This window comes from Neofelis nebulosa, chromosome 2 (genome assembly GCF_028018385.1).
Source record: "Neofelis nebulosa isolate mNeoNeb1 chromosome 2, mNeoNeb1.pri, whole genome shotgun sequence".
In the NCBI taxonomy this organism is placed as follows: domain Eukaryota; kingdom Metazoa; phylum Chordata; class Mammalia; order Carnivora; family Felidae; genus Neofelis; species Neofelis nebulosa.
Window position 1 is genome coordinate 66,674,997 of NC_080783.1, and position 16,466 is coordinate 66,691,462.

The following is a 16,466-nucleotide window of genomic DNA, read 5'->3' on the forward strand; positions in this document are numbered from 1 at the left end:
CTGATTCCTCTACAACCTGGAGAAGGGAGGCCCCAAAACCCTGAAGGCTGGAAGTTTCTTCTTGTACTTCAGTGCCACTGACTTTCAGAACCTCTGCTAGGTGCTAGAATCTCTTTTATCATCTTGGTAGGTCTGCCCATTGTCTGTGTCCCAACTTCTCTGCCTTCTTCAATACTGATACCAACAGTTTGCAATAAGTGCCAAGGATCATTTTGAAAGTATTGATAGAAGGACTTATAATAATAAGAAGAAAGTGGACAAGCCCATGGCTATGGGTGGGTAGTATAATGTCAACCACTATAAGGGTACGGGTCCTTTGACTTTCATGTTCTTCCACAAAGTGAATATTGCTTAAACAAGAAAGAGAATACTGGGGTGCCCAGGTGGCTCACTTAGTTGAGCATCCAACTCTTGATTTTAGCTCAAGTCATGATTCCAGGGTCATGGGATTGAGCCCTGTGTCGAGCTCCACACTGAGTGTGGAGCCTGTTCAAGATTCTCTGTCTCTCCTCGCCTCTGCCTCTCTTCCCAGTTCGAGAGAGAGAGAGAGAGAGAGAGAGAGAAGGAAAATCCTAATGCTCTACACCTGTTTAGGTCAGCAGTCATTTTCAGTGTCCTCACTGAGCTGAATTTGTTAAGTGTATTCAAATTATTTCCCAAGGGACTTGTGACTATGGCCATAGAATCATCATCTGTCACTTACTAAAAGTTCTAGAAGAGTGTTAAAAGGTGCTGCATTCATGGAATGAGTGTAAATAGTGATTTGTAGAGCTTAAGCTTTCAATGAATGATAAAATATTGTGCAAGATTCAAAGAAAGAAATCCTCTGTGTTCTACAGCCCTGTTAAGATACTGCATTCATTCATTCATTGAGCAAACTTTTCCTTGTCTCCTACTGTGTTCTTGACACAGTGCTAGGCACTGGGAGTGAACACACATATAAGAACTGGAGGAGAGTCTCCAAATCCTACTACTGGTGGTGTGAAAGAGAGTGCAGGGTGAGAAAAATATATATGACAAGCTGATCTGGGAATCATGTCTTAAGTTATTAGGATTTATCCCATTTGGAGAGAGATAAAGGGGAGTCAGATAAAGTGGAAATTGCTGCAAGTATGAGAGATCATGGTTCTTTTTAGAGGATTATAAAAGTTATTCTTTGCATCCTTTCCCTTAATGTCTGGTGCCCACCAGTGCATTCTGGTAAGTAGTCTAAAACTAAGTGTTATATAGTCGCCGTAAACCAGAAGAAAGTCAGCTAGCCCATAACAGTATTATCTTTCAGTGGTTTCTTCACCAGAACTTTATTTCCTGTGTTTGTTATGAATCATAAGCTTTAAGTTGGATATGAATTGAAATTTGACTATTATTTTCACAGGCTTTTGAAGATATATATATTGAAAAGAAAAAGACCATTAAGATTATCCTCGAGTATGCTGACAAGATATTCACTTACATCTTCATTCTGGAAATGCTTCTAAAATGGGTAGCATATGGTTATAAAACATATTTCACCAATGCCTGGTGTTGGCTGGATTTCTTAATTGTTGATGTAGGTACTTTGACTAAATTTCAAAAGAGGCTGTATTCTTATAAATAAGTGTTCTGAAGAACCTTCATTAATGTTGTTATCATATTTTAATTTTGGTTAGCTTCTTGTACTTTCAGACTATACATTTATGGGCTTTTTTGAAATATTAATATAGCCAGTAGAAATATCTCTGTAAGGAGTATTAAAAGAGAAATTCTTCAACGAATGCAAATTATTTTCTGTGCCATTCTAACATTTATAATTTACTTTGCATGTGTTTTCTGCAGTAAGAGAAAATGTGATTTTATATACACGTATGTATACATAATTCAAATATCATTCCTGTTGGGAATGAGAACAAAATGAAACACTAGGAGGTGGGTGTGGGAATGGAAGAGGGTAGAGGCATATTAAAAAGATAAAATATTGATTTTTTTTTTACAATATAAAATTAGAAAATAAAAGACAATAAGGGATGTATCAAGCTGATGTGTTAGCTGAAAGTTATGTAAAAGTGGTGACACAAAAGCTGTATAATTCTGTGTTAGGGAAATGGAGAGGCATGGATTTCAAAATATTTATCTCTTCCACAATGAAAGGGAAAGCCAAAATGAGTCACACTCTTGTCCCCACCTGAAACATCCAACCTACCCTTAATCTCTGGAGTGGCAATGGAACAGAAAAACAGACATTGACAATGTCAAGTAATAAATTCAGAGAACCATTCAACACTTGAATGATGGAAAATATATAAGCAAGGTTAAGTTTACAAATTATTTTTAACAAAGCAAAAATATTTTTTTGGGAATCTTGTTGAAATAAGAAAGAGATCCTAAAATAGCTGTGAGATTAAGGCATCTCAAATAGAAATGGTGCAACATCCAATTTATTCTTGTTTAGTGTTCTCTATTTTATTTTATATTTTAATAATATAATTTAATAATATATCACATATAATAATTATGTTATTATATTTTATATTATTTTAAAAGGCTTTTTTAAGTTAAGTTTTGACCTCAATATCCAAATCTAATTTTTCTCAGAATGATTTATGTTCTTCCATCTATTACTAATTTCCCTAGATTTTCCAAAATCTAGTCTTTGTGGCTAGGGAAAGGACATCTTATAATAAGTTATAATTTTTAGGGAGTTGTTTTCCATCTGATGTCTGGAATTAGAGGGCAACATGCAAATATTTATAATGTTAACAAGTGCTCTAACATTTAACCACCAGTTTGCATCATTAAACTTTCAGCAAAGAAAAATATAGCATCATTCATAGATATCAAAATTACAAGTAAGAATGACTATAAATAGGAAAATCTGACTACAAAATTAAAACAAAACTCATCATTTCTACTCAAAAGTTTAATTTCTCAATTGTTATCCAAAGCTTAGTAAGTTCTTTTTAACAGGTCAAAATATAAAATATTAAAAACAATAATTAACATTTTGCTTTCTATATAGGTGATATGCAAAAACATTTTTTTTTATTGAGATATAGCTATACATTACACCTCTTATGTTATCTTAGGCTTTCTCTGTGAGATCTGATCTCTAATTTTTGATACTTTATGTTAGTGATTTCATATTGTTTGATTTTTTTTAATTTACCTTTATATATATGTTACCTAGTTACTAGATAGAAAAATAAATGGTAAGAAAGATGCTTTTGTAACATAATAGATTTAAAGAAAGGCTAAACAAAATAAGAAGAAATGATAGAAAGAATGTAGGCTTTTTCTTTTCTTTTCTCTTAACCATTAAATATGATTGGGTCTTTTATGGGTTATTATATAATATTTAAGGTATTTAAAAACCTTTAAAAACATTATCACAAACATAGTTACTTTCATCACTCAGCCTGTGAAATAGAAGTTTACAAGTATGTATTTTAAGTTTACAAGAATGTATTTTAAGAAAGAGAGGGGCACCTGGGTGACTCAGTCTGTTAAGCATCCAGCTTCAGCTCAGGTCATGATCTCAAGACCTGTGAGTTCGAACCCCACATCGTGCTCTGTGCTGACAGCTCAGAGCCTGGAGCCTGCTTTGGATGCTGTGTCTGCCTCTCTCTCTGCCCCTCCTCTGCTCATGCTCTGTCTCTCAAAAATCAATAGACATTAAAAAAATTATAATAAACATTTGAAAATTTTTTTCCTGATTAAAAGGGAATACTTGTTATCCTGATTAAAAAGTACATTTTCTTAAGTGTATTTAAGTGGAAAATAATAGACCTGAATGACTTGGGTGAATTTCAAATGATATGAGGGACAGACAATTAGTTCTGCTGGATATATAATATAAAGGACTTAAAAATAAACAATGTTACACTGAGACATTTGGAAGGCAGCTATGCTCACTACTGTACCACCAAACCTGCACAACATTGAGGCATTTGGAAGTAACTGTATGAGAAAGAACAAAAGTCTTCAACGCATTTTGATTCATAAATCAGTTTACTTGTCTCTGATAGCAGGAGCAGTGAACTTGTGAGCGCTGAATTTTTCTACTCTGTCAATAGTTAAATATAAGAACAATGACTCTTAGGTGTTCCTAGTCTTCCCTGGAAAACTTGAATCTTTTAGTCATTACTTCATTCATAATGAAAAGCTACATTCTGGACATTGTTCTTAGACATTACTTCCTGCTACACACAGTGTAACAACAAATGAATATTTTAAATGGAAGGCACTCAGAGACTTCATGCATTTACAGATCCAGATGTAAGGTCATTGAGGAGCTCATTGCTCTATTACCAAAAGTGTATTGATTTTTTATTTCTGTCCATGTTCTTTCTTCTAAGATAGTTTATTGTAAGAACACTAATTTCTGTTGCATACTGATTATGGTAATTGTGGCAGGTCTCACATGATGAAGGTCCGTATGTCTGTGTTGATTGCAAAGCCAGTGAGATCATCTATTTTTTGCTCTCTTCAATACAATTGAGATTTTTCTCCCAGTGTCTATTACTAGGTAAATCTTTTTGGTGCCAGTTCTGATAAATCACAAGGCAGAACAGCCTTGTGGGGAATTAACTCCGTCTCAAAATCATGAGTCTTCAAAACGCTTTTGAATAATGTTTACACTGAAACATAGGTTTGGCTGAATTAATGCCACACACTCTTATGACTTAGCTTCAAAATCACACACTTTCTTATGCCCTGGGTTTTATTATAATTGAAATTTTGATAGTTGCTCTAATTAAATGCATAGCATAAATGTATAACATAAGTTGCTCTAATTAAATATATAGCATATCTAATTAAATATATCAAACATAAACATATTAATAAGCAATTATATAATCATTGACTACAAACGTGTAAAAAGAATGTGTGATTTTTATTCCGGGTAAGAAACTACTTTCCTTCTATTATTTCTTTTATTTTCATTAACCTTTCTTTAAATATATTTCCTTAACAAAAGCACATCTTACCTATTTTTAGCCAATGACTAGACAATTTGATATTTAAAATCATATTATTCTTGGGGCGCCTGGGTGGCGCAGTCGGTTGAGCGTCCGACTTCAGCCAGGTCACGATCTCGCGGTCCGTGAGTTCGAGCCCCGCGTCAGGCTCTGGGCCGATGGCTCGGAGCCTGGAGCCTGTTTCCGATTCTGTGTCTCCCTCTCTCTCTGCCCCTCCCCCGTTCATGCTCTGTCTCTCTCTCTGTCCCAAAAATAAATAAAAAACGTTGAAAAAAAATTTTTTTAAATCATATTATTCTTATTGGTCTGCTGTTAGTGATCTTTGAATTTGACTTTTCCTCTTTATGCTTTATTATTTCATTGAAATGATTAATGAAAATTTTATTTTTTGTAGGTTTCTTTGGTTACTTTAGTCGCAAACACTCTCGGCTACTCAGACCTTGGCCCCATTAAATCCCTTCGGACACTTAGAGCTTTAAGACCTCTAAGAGCTTTATCTAGATTTGAAGGAATGAGGGTAAGAAAATGCTAAACGTTCTAGTATAATATTCTATTTTCTAAATGGAGTATAAAATATGAAAAATAAGTATGTAGAAAGTATGGACTGTTTATATACACATATATGTATGTATATATATAGATGTAATGTTTATATATGTGTATAGATATTCATATACACAGTATTCAGTGCATATTGTTTAACAAAGAGTAAATCAAATACAATAATGCCTCCTTCACGTAATACTGTTAGGCAGTAATCCAAATAAGTGACTTCTCCCTTTTTAAATGAAAATCTTCCCTATGCTAGGAAATTTAGGTGAAGGGGACACTATTAGTTCTGATAACATCTCCCAAATACCAGTCATCAAGGACTTGCCTGTATCAGGTGTTCAAAAAATATTTTTTTTTAAAGAGCTACCCTGGTAGGAGTCATAAGAAAAATCAGGGAAGTCAAGGGGCATCAGCCACCACCTTAAATTTCATCCTTAAAATAAATGTTTCAATAATAGTCGATATCCAAATTGCATTTGAGAAAACTAAAGCTCTGAAAATTTACTGAATTTGCACAAGGCTGCATGGTGCCTGAAAAGAGACCATTTTGCAGAGACAAACAAGGTGAGAAAAATAATTACTAGCAACCTAGCTTTCAGAGCTGTATTAAACCAGCAACTTCATAAAATACATGCGGGACAATGACCTTATTTTCTCTAAATAGTCCATATCCTCACTTATTTCTGCTCTCCTCAAATTTATTTTTTTACCAGGTTTATACCTGCTTTCTCATGCTTCTGTCATTCTCTTGGCTGAGAGTGCTTCTCCCTGCCCTGTCTCAACCCTAGCTCCCCAATATAGAAGACACCTACCCAGCCATTAAGCCCCAATTTATATTTGCTTTGTCTCTTCACCACCAGGCATAAGTGATCATCCTCCCTTTATGTTCAGACACACAAAATCCTTATTATATTATTTTGTACTTGTTTATCTGACTGCCTCTCTACCTGTAGTCTCTGAACAACTTAACATGCAGATTAGTCTATCTCACTGAAGTGTGATCTACAGACCAGCCATCAGCATCATCTAAGAATTTATTAGAAATGCAGATGCCCAGGCCCTCCTCCCGACCTACTGAATCATGAACTCTGGGGTGGGGCTCAGAAATCTGAAGCCACAGGTGAATATCAGAGATCTTTTAGTCTAGCAGATCTTCAGGGTTATCCCTGCTAAACTATGACTGTCATGTCTAGTGTTGAATGCATCCAATGTATAATGGCTCCAGTGTATGTGAGAGATCATAATTATACACAAATATTCATAAGTGTAATTCAATACTTTTATCATATAAGAATTGAAAAATTACAAGTTGTGTTATCACACAGAAAGATAGTATTGGAATCCGTTGACATTAACTTCATTTTTTGAGCATTGGTAGAATGTTACAGTTGATCTGGAACTTATGACTCCTATCTGGACTCACACAGACCATCTACTGCATTTTCTTGAACAAAGAATGTATTTTACCCTACAAGCTACTTCCCTCAGCAATTAAGCTAGCCCATTATTCTACCCTCTTTGCTGTTTGTTTTTTATCAATAATTGGAGAATGTTTTAATAGATTTGGAGGAGCAGATATATCTCTGTAGCATTTATTAACCACATAAAAGGATATGTTCCTTCCCACTGCAGGATCATTCTGAAGAGTAAATGAAATGATGATTTGAGACATTATGTAGTTAGCTTCCTTTGAGTCTTGAGGATCTCAAGCTTATTGACTTTCCCAAATGGCTGCTCATCAGACCAATATGTATCTATCTCCCTCAGAGACCACCATTACTCACATTCTTTCAGCAAACATTTTAAACACCAACTATGTGTCAGCTATTAGGCTATAAAAAGACTACAATGGTGAAGAGACCCCAGTCCCCCAAGACTGAGTGGGGACAAAAGTCATGGAGAGACAGACAGGGAAACAGTGGTTACTCTATGACATCTGCTATGAAATGGTAAGCACACAGTACTACAGGACCATGGAGGCTAGAGTAGCTACCTTGGGAAGTCTAGGAAGGCCTCACAAGGAGGTGACTTTGGAGCCATGACTTAAATAGTGGGCCTCAACCCCCAGGCACCTAGACATTCCAGGCAGAGATGCTAGCTGGTAGAGAAACATAAGGTTGAGTGTGCAAGGCATGTTTGAGCAAGGACTAGAAGGAAAAATGTGCCTCAGTGATAAGCACAGTGTGGAGGTTAGCAGGAAGTGAGGATGAAAGCATAGGCTTGAACAAGAGTTGACCACTTTGAACTTTATTCTCTACTCCTGTGTTTCCTAACCCTTTTAGTGTCACGTACACTATAAGGATCTCATAACACTATGAATCATCTCTTCGTTAAAAAAAAAAAAAATACAACCATAATGTTTTTCATAGAATTTTATGCTGGCATGGAAGCTCAGTGGCCCACAGACCCTAGGTACTATTGCTCTAGGTCAGAGGTCAACAAACTAAAGCCCACAGGCTGATTGCCTGTTTTGTAAAGGAAGTTTTATTGCCTCTCAGCCATGCCCATTTGTTTATAATCTGTTGCTACGGGAGCAGAATTGAATACTTGCAACAGAGAACATATAACCCTCAAAGCCTAAAAATACTTAAGAAAATGCTCACCAACCCCTGCTCTAGAAAATCTCAAAGATGGTCAAAGATTCTTAATGTTTCACTGCTTGGAAAAAAGAGGGAGCACAGTGCTCTCACTTAACAAATTAGTCTTTAACACATTTGGACTCAAATACAGACTAGAGCTGAAATATAAAAAGACAGGTAGGTTTTGAAAGATGGGGTAATTAAGAAAATCTGGAGAGTGATAAATGTTACAATAGTGTCCATGCAGGAAAATTGGAGTGGCAAGAGGCACCAGTGATTAATAGCAGTGGAAATGCTGAAAAGCTGAAATAAAGGAAGTATTAACTAATGATAAACTATTTCATTTTTATTTTAACCAAGGCAAGCATTATCTATATTTAGCCCAGGACTTATATATAAAGTATATTTAGAGCTAGAATAATAAATTTGAACAGATGGCTCTCCTTTTGTAGATGAAGAAACTGAGGTCCCAAGGTCTTAATTGAATTCAGTACCATACAACCAGCAGAACCAATTAAATATAAGGGGTTCATACACTGAAAGACTCCCAACCTTAACTCCAGCTTATATACACCAGTGGTTTCTCTATATAGGAGAATTTTAGCACTGACAAATCTAGGGCTAGCACTGACCTTTAAATGTACATTTTATTTATTTTTTATCATTTATACTTAGAAATTTCTTTTTTTTCCCTAGATTATGCAGATTTACGACTTCACCTTACATATATCAGGTTTTTGGTTTATTATTTTTATTTTTTCATTTATTTAAGCTATGGTATCATTTTTAGCTACTTTGTTTTGCACTGTTGCTAATACTTTGAATGTGTTTATCAAATATTTTAAGTAAGCTTATCGATCACAGGGCTCCTGTCTCGTTTGTCTTGGTTGGCATACTACTAAGCATAGATAGTTAATACATGTTGCTTGGTGATTTGATGTCTTAAACATGTAAGGGTGGCTTTTCTAATTTCCTTAATTCTGCATTGTGTTTCATTAATGTGGACCATGTAATATTTTTACTAATCCTAATCATCCTTTCCTTTCCTTTGAATACTAGGTGGTCGTGAATGCACTCATAGGTGCAATTCCTTCCATCATGAATGTGCTACTTGTGTGTCTTATATTCTGGCTAATATTTAGCATCATGGGAGTAAATTTGTTTGCTGGGAAGTTCTATGAGTGTGTTAATACCACAGATGGGTCACGTTTTCCAACAAGTCTAGTTAAAAATCGTTCCGACTGTTCTGCACTGATGAACATTAGTCAAAATGTGCGGTGGAAAAACCTGAAGGTGAACTTTGATAATGTTGGACTTGGTTACCTGTCTCTGCTTCAAGTTGTAAGTGAGCCCTGTCATGAATGCTTGATATTGTAGTGGACTCTGGATGAAGGATATAATTCATTGTTTAATCTATTAACTAGAAGTTAAAGATAATGTACTCTGTGACTTTAAAGAGAGACTTGGTCTTTCATAGAACATGTGCCTATAAGACATGTTCTGGAAAACTCTACCTCTGGAAAAATTAAAGTTCATGTGCAAAATTTTCAGGAATTGTAACAACCTGGAAATAATTAACTAGGGCTAAGATTTACAATGTGACTTGGCACTATGTCCTTTTGGTGCTCGACATAGCATCTTTATATTAAATTGATATTTTGAAATAGAGTAAAATTCAGTGATTCGATATCACTTAATAAATGTAACAATAAATGGACTGAATTCGTGTATGGCTATTTTAGAGTGTGAGCTTCACATTCAGATTCTATTGTTATATTTACAGGCAACATTTAAGGGATGGATGGATATTATGTATGCAGCTGTTGATTCTGTTAATGTAAGTATTGGTCAATATAACACAAACTCTACAGTTTTTAAAGCTCCTGAGTTTAGGTCAGCCATTTTCAAATAGTAGCTCCAAGGAGCCCTTGTGTATGTACACACAAAATGAAGAACTTCCTTCCACCCAATAATAGCCTAGTGATGACGTGTGCAGCATTCGGGGACAGAGCTTAACTCAAATTCTGGCTCTATCATATATTAGCTCTGTAACTGACTTTGAGCAAATTACTTTGCCTCTCTCAGCTTGTTTATTGGCTGTAAAAAGAAAAAAAAAAATTACTGTCCATGTCATAGGATTGTTCTGAGGAACCAACCAGAAAATGTAAGTAGAGAACTTTGCACACCCTGGCAATAAGTGCTCAATAAATACATTTATCAAAATAAAAATTAAATATCATAAGTTACTCATGGGTTTTAAATTTTTTTATTCATAGATTTTGTTGTTTTTATGTTTAAAATGCTCTGGAAGGGTTTATGTGAAATGAGTTCCATGCTAAGAAGTTAAATCCAGTGAAGACATTTGTGTAATCAAATGAAGAAAAAAAAATCAATAAAATTTAAATAAATATGGTATCACATTCTTTACAGTTTTTTTTTTTTTCGGGAAATAAATAACATACTTCAGTTCAGTTAGTTACCAGATGGTCTGTCCTACCAATCTGAGAACAAGTACTACATATGGTTAAGCCCTTTGTAGTCATTTGAAGATTATATTCATGTACATAGTAAGCATGCAATAAATATTTATTGCCTAACGCTTAATGCTTAATGTTGAATAAATTTTAAGAAGGTTTAGGCTGATCCTCAAGATGCCATGGCTTCTGAAAAGCCAAGTTCACGAAGGATAGCACTGTCTGGATTAACTTGTCAGACCATGAAAAAAACAAAATCATTAATGTTATTGTCAATATGCTGCTAACTTTTGTTAATCTTATAGGTAGACAAGCAGCCCATCTATGAATACAGCCTCTACATGTATATTTATTTTGTCATCTTTATCATCTTTGGATCATTCTTCACTTTGAACTTATTCATTGGTGTCATCATAGATAATTTCAACCAACAGAAAAAAAAGATAAGTATTTTAAGGGTTTTTTTTTTTTACTGTACTGAAAAATATGAACAATTATTTTCCTAAAAATATGATTTGAAATTTAATTTGATACCAATTAGTGATTAGCTTCATTATAACTTCATTTATTTTTTTAAATAATTGAATACAGATATGCTTAATCTCATTTATCTCTGCACAGAAAATAATTATCTCCTGTCATATTTTTAAGCAATATGACAAGTATTGAGTTTTTGTCAATGTTCGCTATAGAGGATTGACTAATTAAGAAAAATTAATGCACTAATTGTTTATTCAAAGCATATTTCATAAGGAGTTACATTCATTCTCTGAGCCACTGCTCTGTGTGGTATACATTGGGCTGGCCCTTGATGGACAACAGCACAGGATATGTTTCCTGACTTCAGGGGGTTTGTATCATAGCAGAAGCAATGATACATGTGGTGGAAATTAAGATTTGTTGAATGTTGCAAGTAAGATACTTTCCTGAGATTTGTGTTTCATTAACTTTCACATCAACTGTATTAGTTTTTTAAGGCTCCTATAACCAAGTACCACAAACTGGTGGCTTCAAACAACAGAAATTTATTCTCTCACAGTTATGGAGGCTGCAAGTCCAAAATCAAGGTTTTGTCAGGGCCATGCTGTCTTTAGAGCCTTTAGGGAAGGCTTCTGGTAGCTTCTGGTAGCTCAAGTGTTACTTGCCTTATGGCAGCATATCTTTAGTCTCTGCCTCCATGGTCACATGGAGTGTTTTCCCTCTCTGTGTCTCTATCCTTTGCTTATAAGGATACTCGTCATAGTGGATTAAAGGCTCACTCTTCTCTAGTATGACCTCACCTTGATTTAATTACATCTACAATGACAACATTTCCACATAAGGTAATTCTGAAGTATTAGGGGCTAGGACTTTAAAATATTTTTTTGGGGGACACAATTCAACCTAAAATATCTACCCTAAAATTTATTATTATTATTATTATTATTATTATTATTGACTTTGTCTGATAAATGTGGGCAGCCACAAAAAGGTTAAGTGATGTACCCAAGATCATGCATCTAGTAAGTGATAGTTCTGATAAGGTCAGTAGTTGATCCCATATACTGCATATATTTTTTAGCCCCTGCACTATGCCAGATCCCTAAATACTATAATATGAAATAATGATAAGTGTAATAAAAATTAACAAAAGCAACAATAATAACAACAACAAAATAAATGGACAGAGAAAAAATAGATGTAAATAGAAAAAAACACATTTATGTGACAATTGGTAGGCTTTGTAAGATTAATAAGAAGACATGTAGAAACTGAGAGGCAGAAAGATGGATAATCCACAGGGAGGGATAGAGAAATGTGTGAGCACATGCATAGGGCTGACATAAGAGGAAATAATCCAGGAGGAATAGCCTTCCATCCAGTTTGAATGGAGTTTTGAGATGGAATTTTAAGAAGAGAAATAGTACAAGATGAAGTCTTGCCTGAGAGCAGATCTGAAAAGCCATATTAGGTATTTTTCAGTAGGAGCTGATGTGTCATTGAGGTATTTTGAGCAAGGGAGCACATATAGGCAGGACAGTGGCATTTATTATGACTTGATGATGTGTCTGATTCTGTGTAATGTACTCCACATGTGTAATCTTAGTCGCATTTTACAGCAAACGTAAAAGGCATTATATCACCACTTCCCCTGTCAGAGAGGATGTGTTACTTGCGTGTGATCCGACAGTTAGGAAGTAGTCTCATCACAGATCCAACTCTGGAGTCTCTTCTTCCAGGGACTATGAAAACTCAGTTCTAATTTAAAAACTGAATCCAGCAATGATGCGTAGAATGACTGAAGAGAGACCCAAGACTAGGTCAGATTCTGCATTACCTGCTACCTGGACCACATTTAAGTCTCCAAATTAGTCATTTGCAGCGATGGGGAATACGGGATATGTTCAATGAAGAGCCTGTAGTGGGTACAGTCTATAGTATTATCTGTGATTTGCAAGAGAATAAATCATCTAAGAAGTCTCAATTTTCCTGTCAAAGTTGGCTGAGTTACTGTAACTGTAGCACCACCCACAGGAAAAGAAATCTTTCCAAGATAAGGGGTAGGATTCCAAGAGGGAGTCATTTTAGATACTGGCTTAGCATTTAAGAAAAGATAGATGTACAAGAAATGAAATTTCATTATTGTACGTGACTGATATTCACGATTGGAAGGAAATTTAGTAAATGTTAAATGTTATTTATGCTTACATTTTCAAATATAGGTTTTTTTCAAAGATATTTTGAAAATTCCATCTTCCATTCTTACATTTAATATCTGAGAGCCACACTTAGCTAACATTATCATATATTCATGGCTTTAGACACAGAATCTCTAAAAATTGATAATTAACCTTGAAAATAAGTTTACAAAGTATACTCTAATTTTCAATTTAATTATTTTTTTCAACTTTAGTCATTATATATGTGTATATATGGTATATAAGCATATACGCATGATTCCCCAATATTCCCTGCATAGGATAAATCAAACATATATCTAGATAAAGCCATGTGACCATGGGCAGGACAGCCACAACCCTAACTGCTTTAATCTTCTTGCTTTTAAATGTTACTCTTACAAGAATTGCCACTGGAGGAAGATAGGATGGGTTGACACCATTACCATTACTGTCAGGCAAAAGTTACTAATTGAGAAGCACTGCCAACTACCACTATCCCCTACATTTCTTCTAGTATTTAATTTGCAATTTAAGCATACCTTTTATATTCTGACCTTTTCTGAATGGCCTACGGTTTCTTTCCACCTTAGTAAGAAACAGGACCCACACTTCAATTAACCTACTACATAGGAGATCTTCTGCTAGATAACTTTGTGTATGTGAATTCATCTAATCCACAGACAAGCTAATGAAAGTGGCATCTTTATAGAAAAGTATATATGCTGGGGCCTGGTAAGGATAAGTAATTTGTTTCAAATCAATCAACAGGTCCATTGGCATTCAGGATCCAAAGGTCTGTTTGGCTTCAAAGCCCATATTCTTTTCCCAGCGTATTCTTGACTCTTAAGGCTTTTTAACTTAGTGCTTTGGTCTCAGCTCATAGCTCTTCTAATAACCAACCCCACTTTACTAGTTTTTCCAAATACCCATCACTTCTATAAGTAATGTTTTCATTTTAATGAGTTCATGTGATAATAAGAGTTTAATAATTCATTAGAAAACATACTTTGGAAAATTAGAACACAAATTATTAATAGGTTCAAGTTACAAAAGGGAAAAATATGTAGTATATTTACACAAAGACCTAGTATAGCCCTGGTTACGTATGGGTAAATTCTGAGTAAAGCAACCCCTTTTAGTAACTATAACCTTATTAGGAAGGTTAGTAACAACAACAGTAATAGCAACTAACAATTATTGAGGGCTTGTGTATCTGGCATTATTCTGAGTGCTTTGAATACATGATCTCAGTTGATCCTCAGAACAAGACAACTGAGATATAGCTACTCTTGTAATGATGAGATGACTTATCCTTAAAGAGATTAAGAAACTTGCCTAAGGACAACAGAGATAGAATTTGAACAAAGATGATCTGATACTAGAACTACAGTCTTAAGTACTAAGTAACACAGCCTTGACATAGTGTGTAACGTTGAAAAGGACCAGCCTGATTTACAAAGTGTCTTCCATCTAGCTTTTAAAGGGATACATTTTGCACAAGGTCTCTAAAGCTACAGTAAAACCAAACAACACCAGTTCCTCTATTAGAGCATTTTGTAATCTCCTAGTTTTATCCCCACCTTTTATTATTTTGGCAAACAAGGTATCATTAAGAAAAGTTAAAATTTGCCACTTTGATTTTTACCTCTAATTCAGAGTTCTCTTCCCAGTGTTTTCCTAGCTTCTTCTGGTAAGTTCTTGACATGGTATGGCATTCAGTTTCTGCTCATAAGTAGTTCTCTTAACACTGGCCTGAAGGCTCTCCTGGATACCTAGCATGAATATGTAAGATAAATACCAAAGACTGTATATCAACTAGAATAAAGGTGAGTTAAAACAGTTTAAGAAAGAAAGCAGAGTCTGGTTACCATTAGGTATTTGATACATTTTTTAAAATGCAGTATAATAGAAAGCTATTGCCCAATCCAAGAAAACTAAAGGGAAACAATAACCAGATGATCTTTAACTCCCCAACCCTACAAATTAAGTAAGGATTCAAGAATGAAAAATTATTCAAAATAAATTCCACATTACATGGATTATACTAATTTGTCCCATAACTAAAAAGTTGATGTTACACATCAATGTAGAAAATGTGTGAATCTGTAAAAATTACAGATAATTTTAAGAAAATTGGCATACCCTAAAAGAACAGATAAAGCTTCTAGGCCCCCTTTGTGAAATAAAGATCAAAAACCTTCATTTAAATTTTTTCAATGTTTCTTTCTTTTTTAATTTTTTTTTAATGTTTATTTATTTTTGAGAGAGACAGAGACAGAACATGAGCAGATGAGAGACAGAGAGAAAGGGAGACACAGAATCCAAAGTAGGCTCCAGGGTCTCAGCTGTCAGCACAGAGGCAAAATCATGACCTGAGCTGAAGTCAGACACTTAACCGACTGAGCCAACCAGGCACCCCAATGTTTGTTTGTTTGTTTGTTTGTTTGTTTGTTTGTTGGTTTGTTGGTTTGTTGGTTTGTTTTGAGAGACAGAGAGAGGGTGCAAACTGGGGATGAACAGGGAGAGAGAGACAGAGGATCCAAAGCAGGCTCTCCACTGTTAGTGCAGAGCCCAAAATGGGGCTCAAACTCACAAACCATGAGATCATGACATGAGCCAAACTCAGATGCTTAACGAACTGGGCCACCCAGGCGACCCCAAAAAACTTTAGAGTTAGTTATTTTTACTGTTGAATTTTAAAGGTTGTCTATTCAATTAGGAAGTCCTTCAGGTCAAGGATCCTGAATCATTGGTAATTTCCTCAATACCTCCAACACTATTATACATAATGTTGACACCCAATAACCTGCTTATATTGCAGTTTCTTTATTGGAATGAAAAAAGTATCTAACAAGTTTCTTCAAACACCCCCCCACACACACACACACACAGATATTGTGTGTTACATGTTCACTGTGCAGTAGTCTCCCCCACCCATTATCTATAGGTCATATGTTTCAGTGGATGCCTGAAGCCATAGATAGTACCAAACCTTAAATGTACCATGTTTTTTCTTCTACATGCATACCTATGGTAAAGTCTAATTTATAAATAGGCATAGTAAGAGATTAACAACAATAATAATAAAATAGAACAATATGCCATAATACAAGTTACGTGAATATCATCTCTCTGTCTCAAAATATCTTATTGTACTATACTCCCCTTCTTGTGATGGTGTGAGATGATAAAATGTCTATGTAATGAGATGAAGTGAGGTGACTATCTGCAGACATTGTGATGTAG

The 16,466-nt window shown here is 34.9% G+C and overlaps 1 protein-coding gene and 1 long non-coding RNA gene across 7 annotated transcripts in view; one reads left to right on the forward strand and one right to left on the reverse strand.

Moving 5' to 3' along the window:
* SCN9A (sodium voltage-gated channel alpha subunit 9) overlaps positions 1-16,466 on the forward strand; it is a 167,030-nt gene that overhangs the window by 140,439 nt on the left and 10,125 nt on the right. Inside the window, exons 20-24 of the mRNA XM_058715068.1 lie at positions 1,376-1,549; positions 5,350-5,472; positions 9,146-9,427; positions 9,870-9,923; positions 10,866-11,003. Of these exons, the coding sequence (XP_058571051.1) occupies positions 1,376-1,549; positions 5,350-5,472; positions 9,146-9,427; positions 9,870-9,923; positions 10,866-11,003 (771 nt within the window). The remainder of the gene's footprint in view (positions 1-1,375; positions 1,550-5,349; positions 5,473-9,145; positions 9,428-9,869; positions 9,924-10,865; positions 11,004-16,466) is intronic.
* Positions 1-16,466, reverse strand: part of LOC131503606 (uncharacterized) — a 125,331-nt gene that overhangs the window by 45,434 nt on the left and 63,431 nt on the right. For all 6 annotated transcript variants that reach the window (XR_009257473.1, XR_009257474.1, XR_009257472.1 and 3 more), the window contains one exon: positions 14,866-14,992. This is a non-coding gene — a long non-coding RNA (uncharacterized LOC131503606). The remainder of the gene's footprint in view (positions 1-14,865; positions 14,993-16,466) is intronic.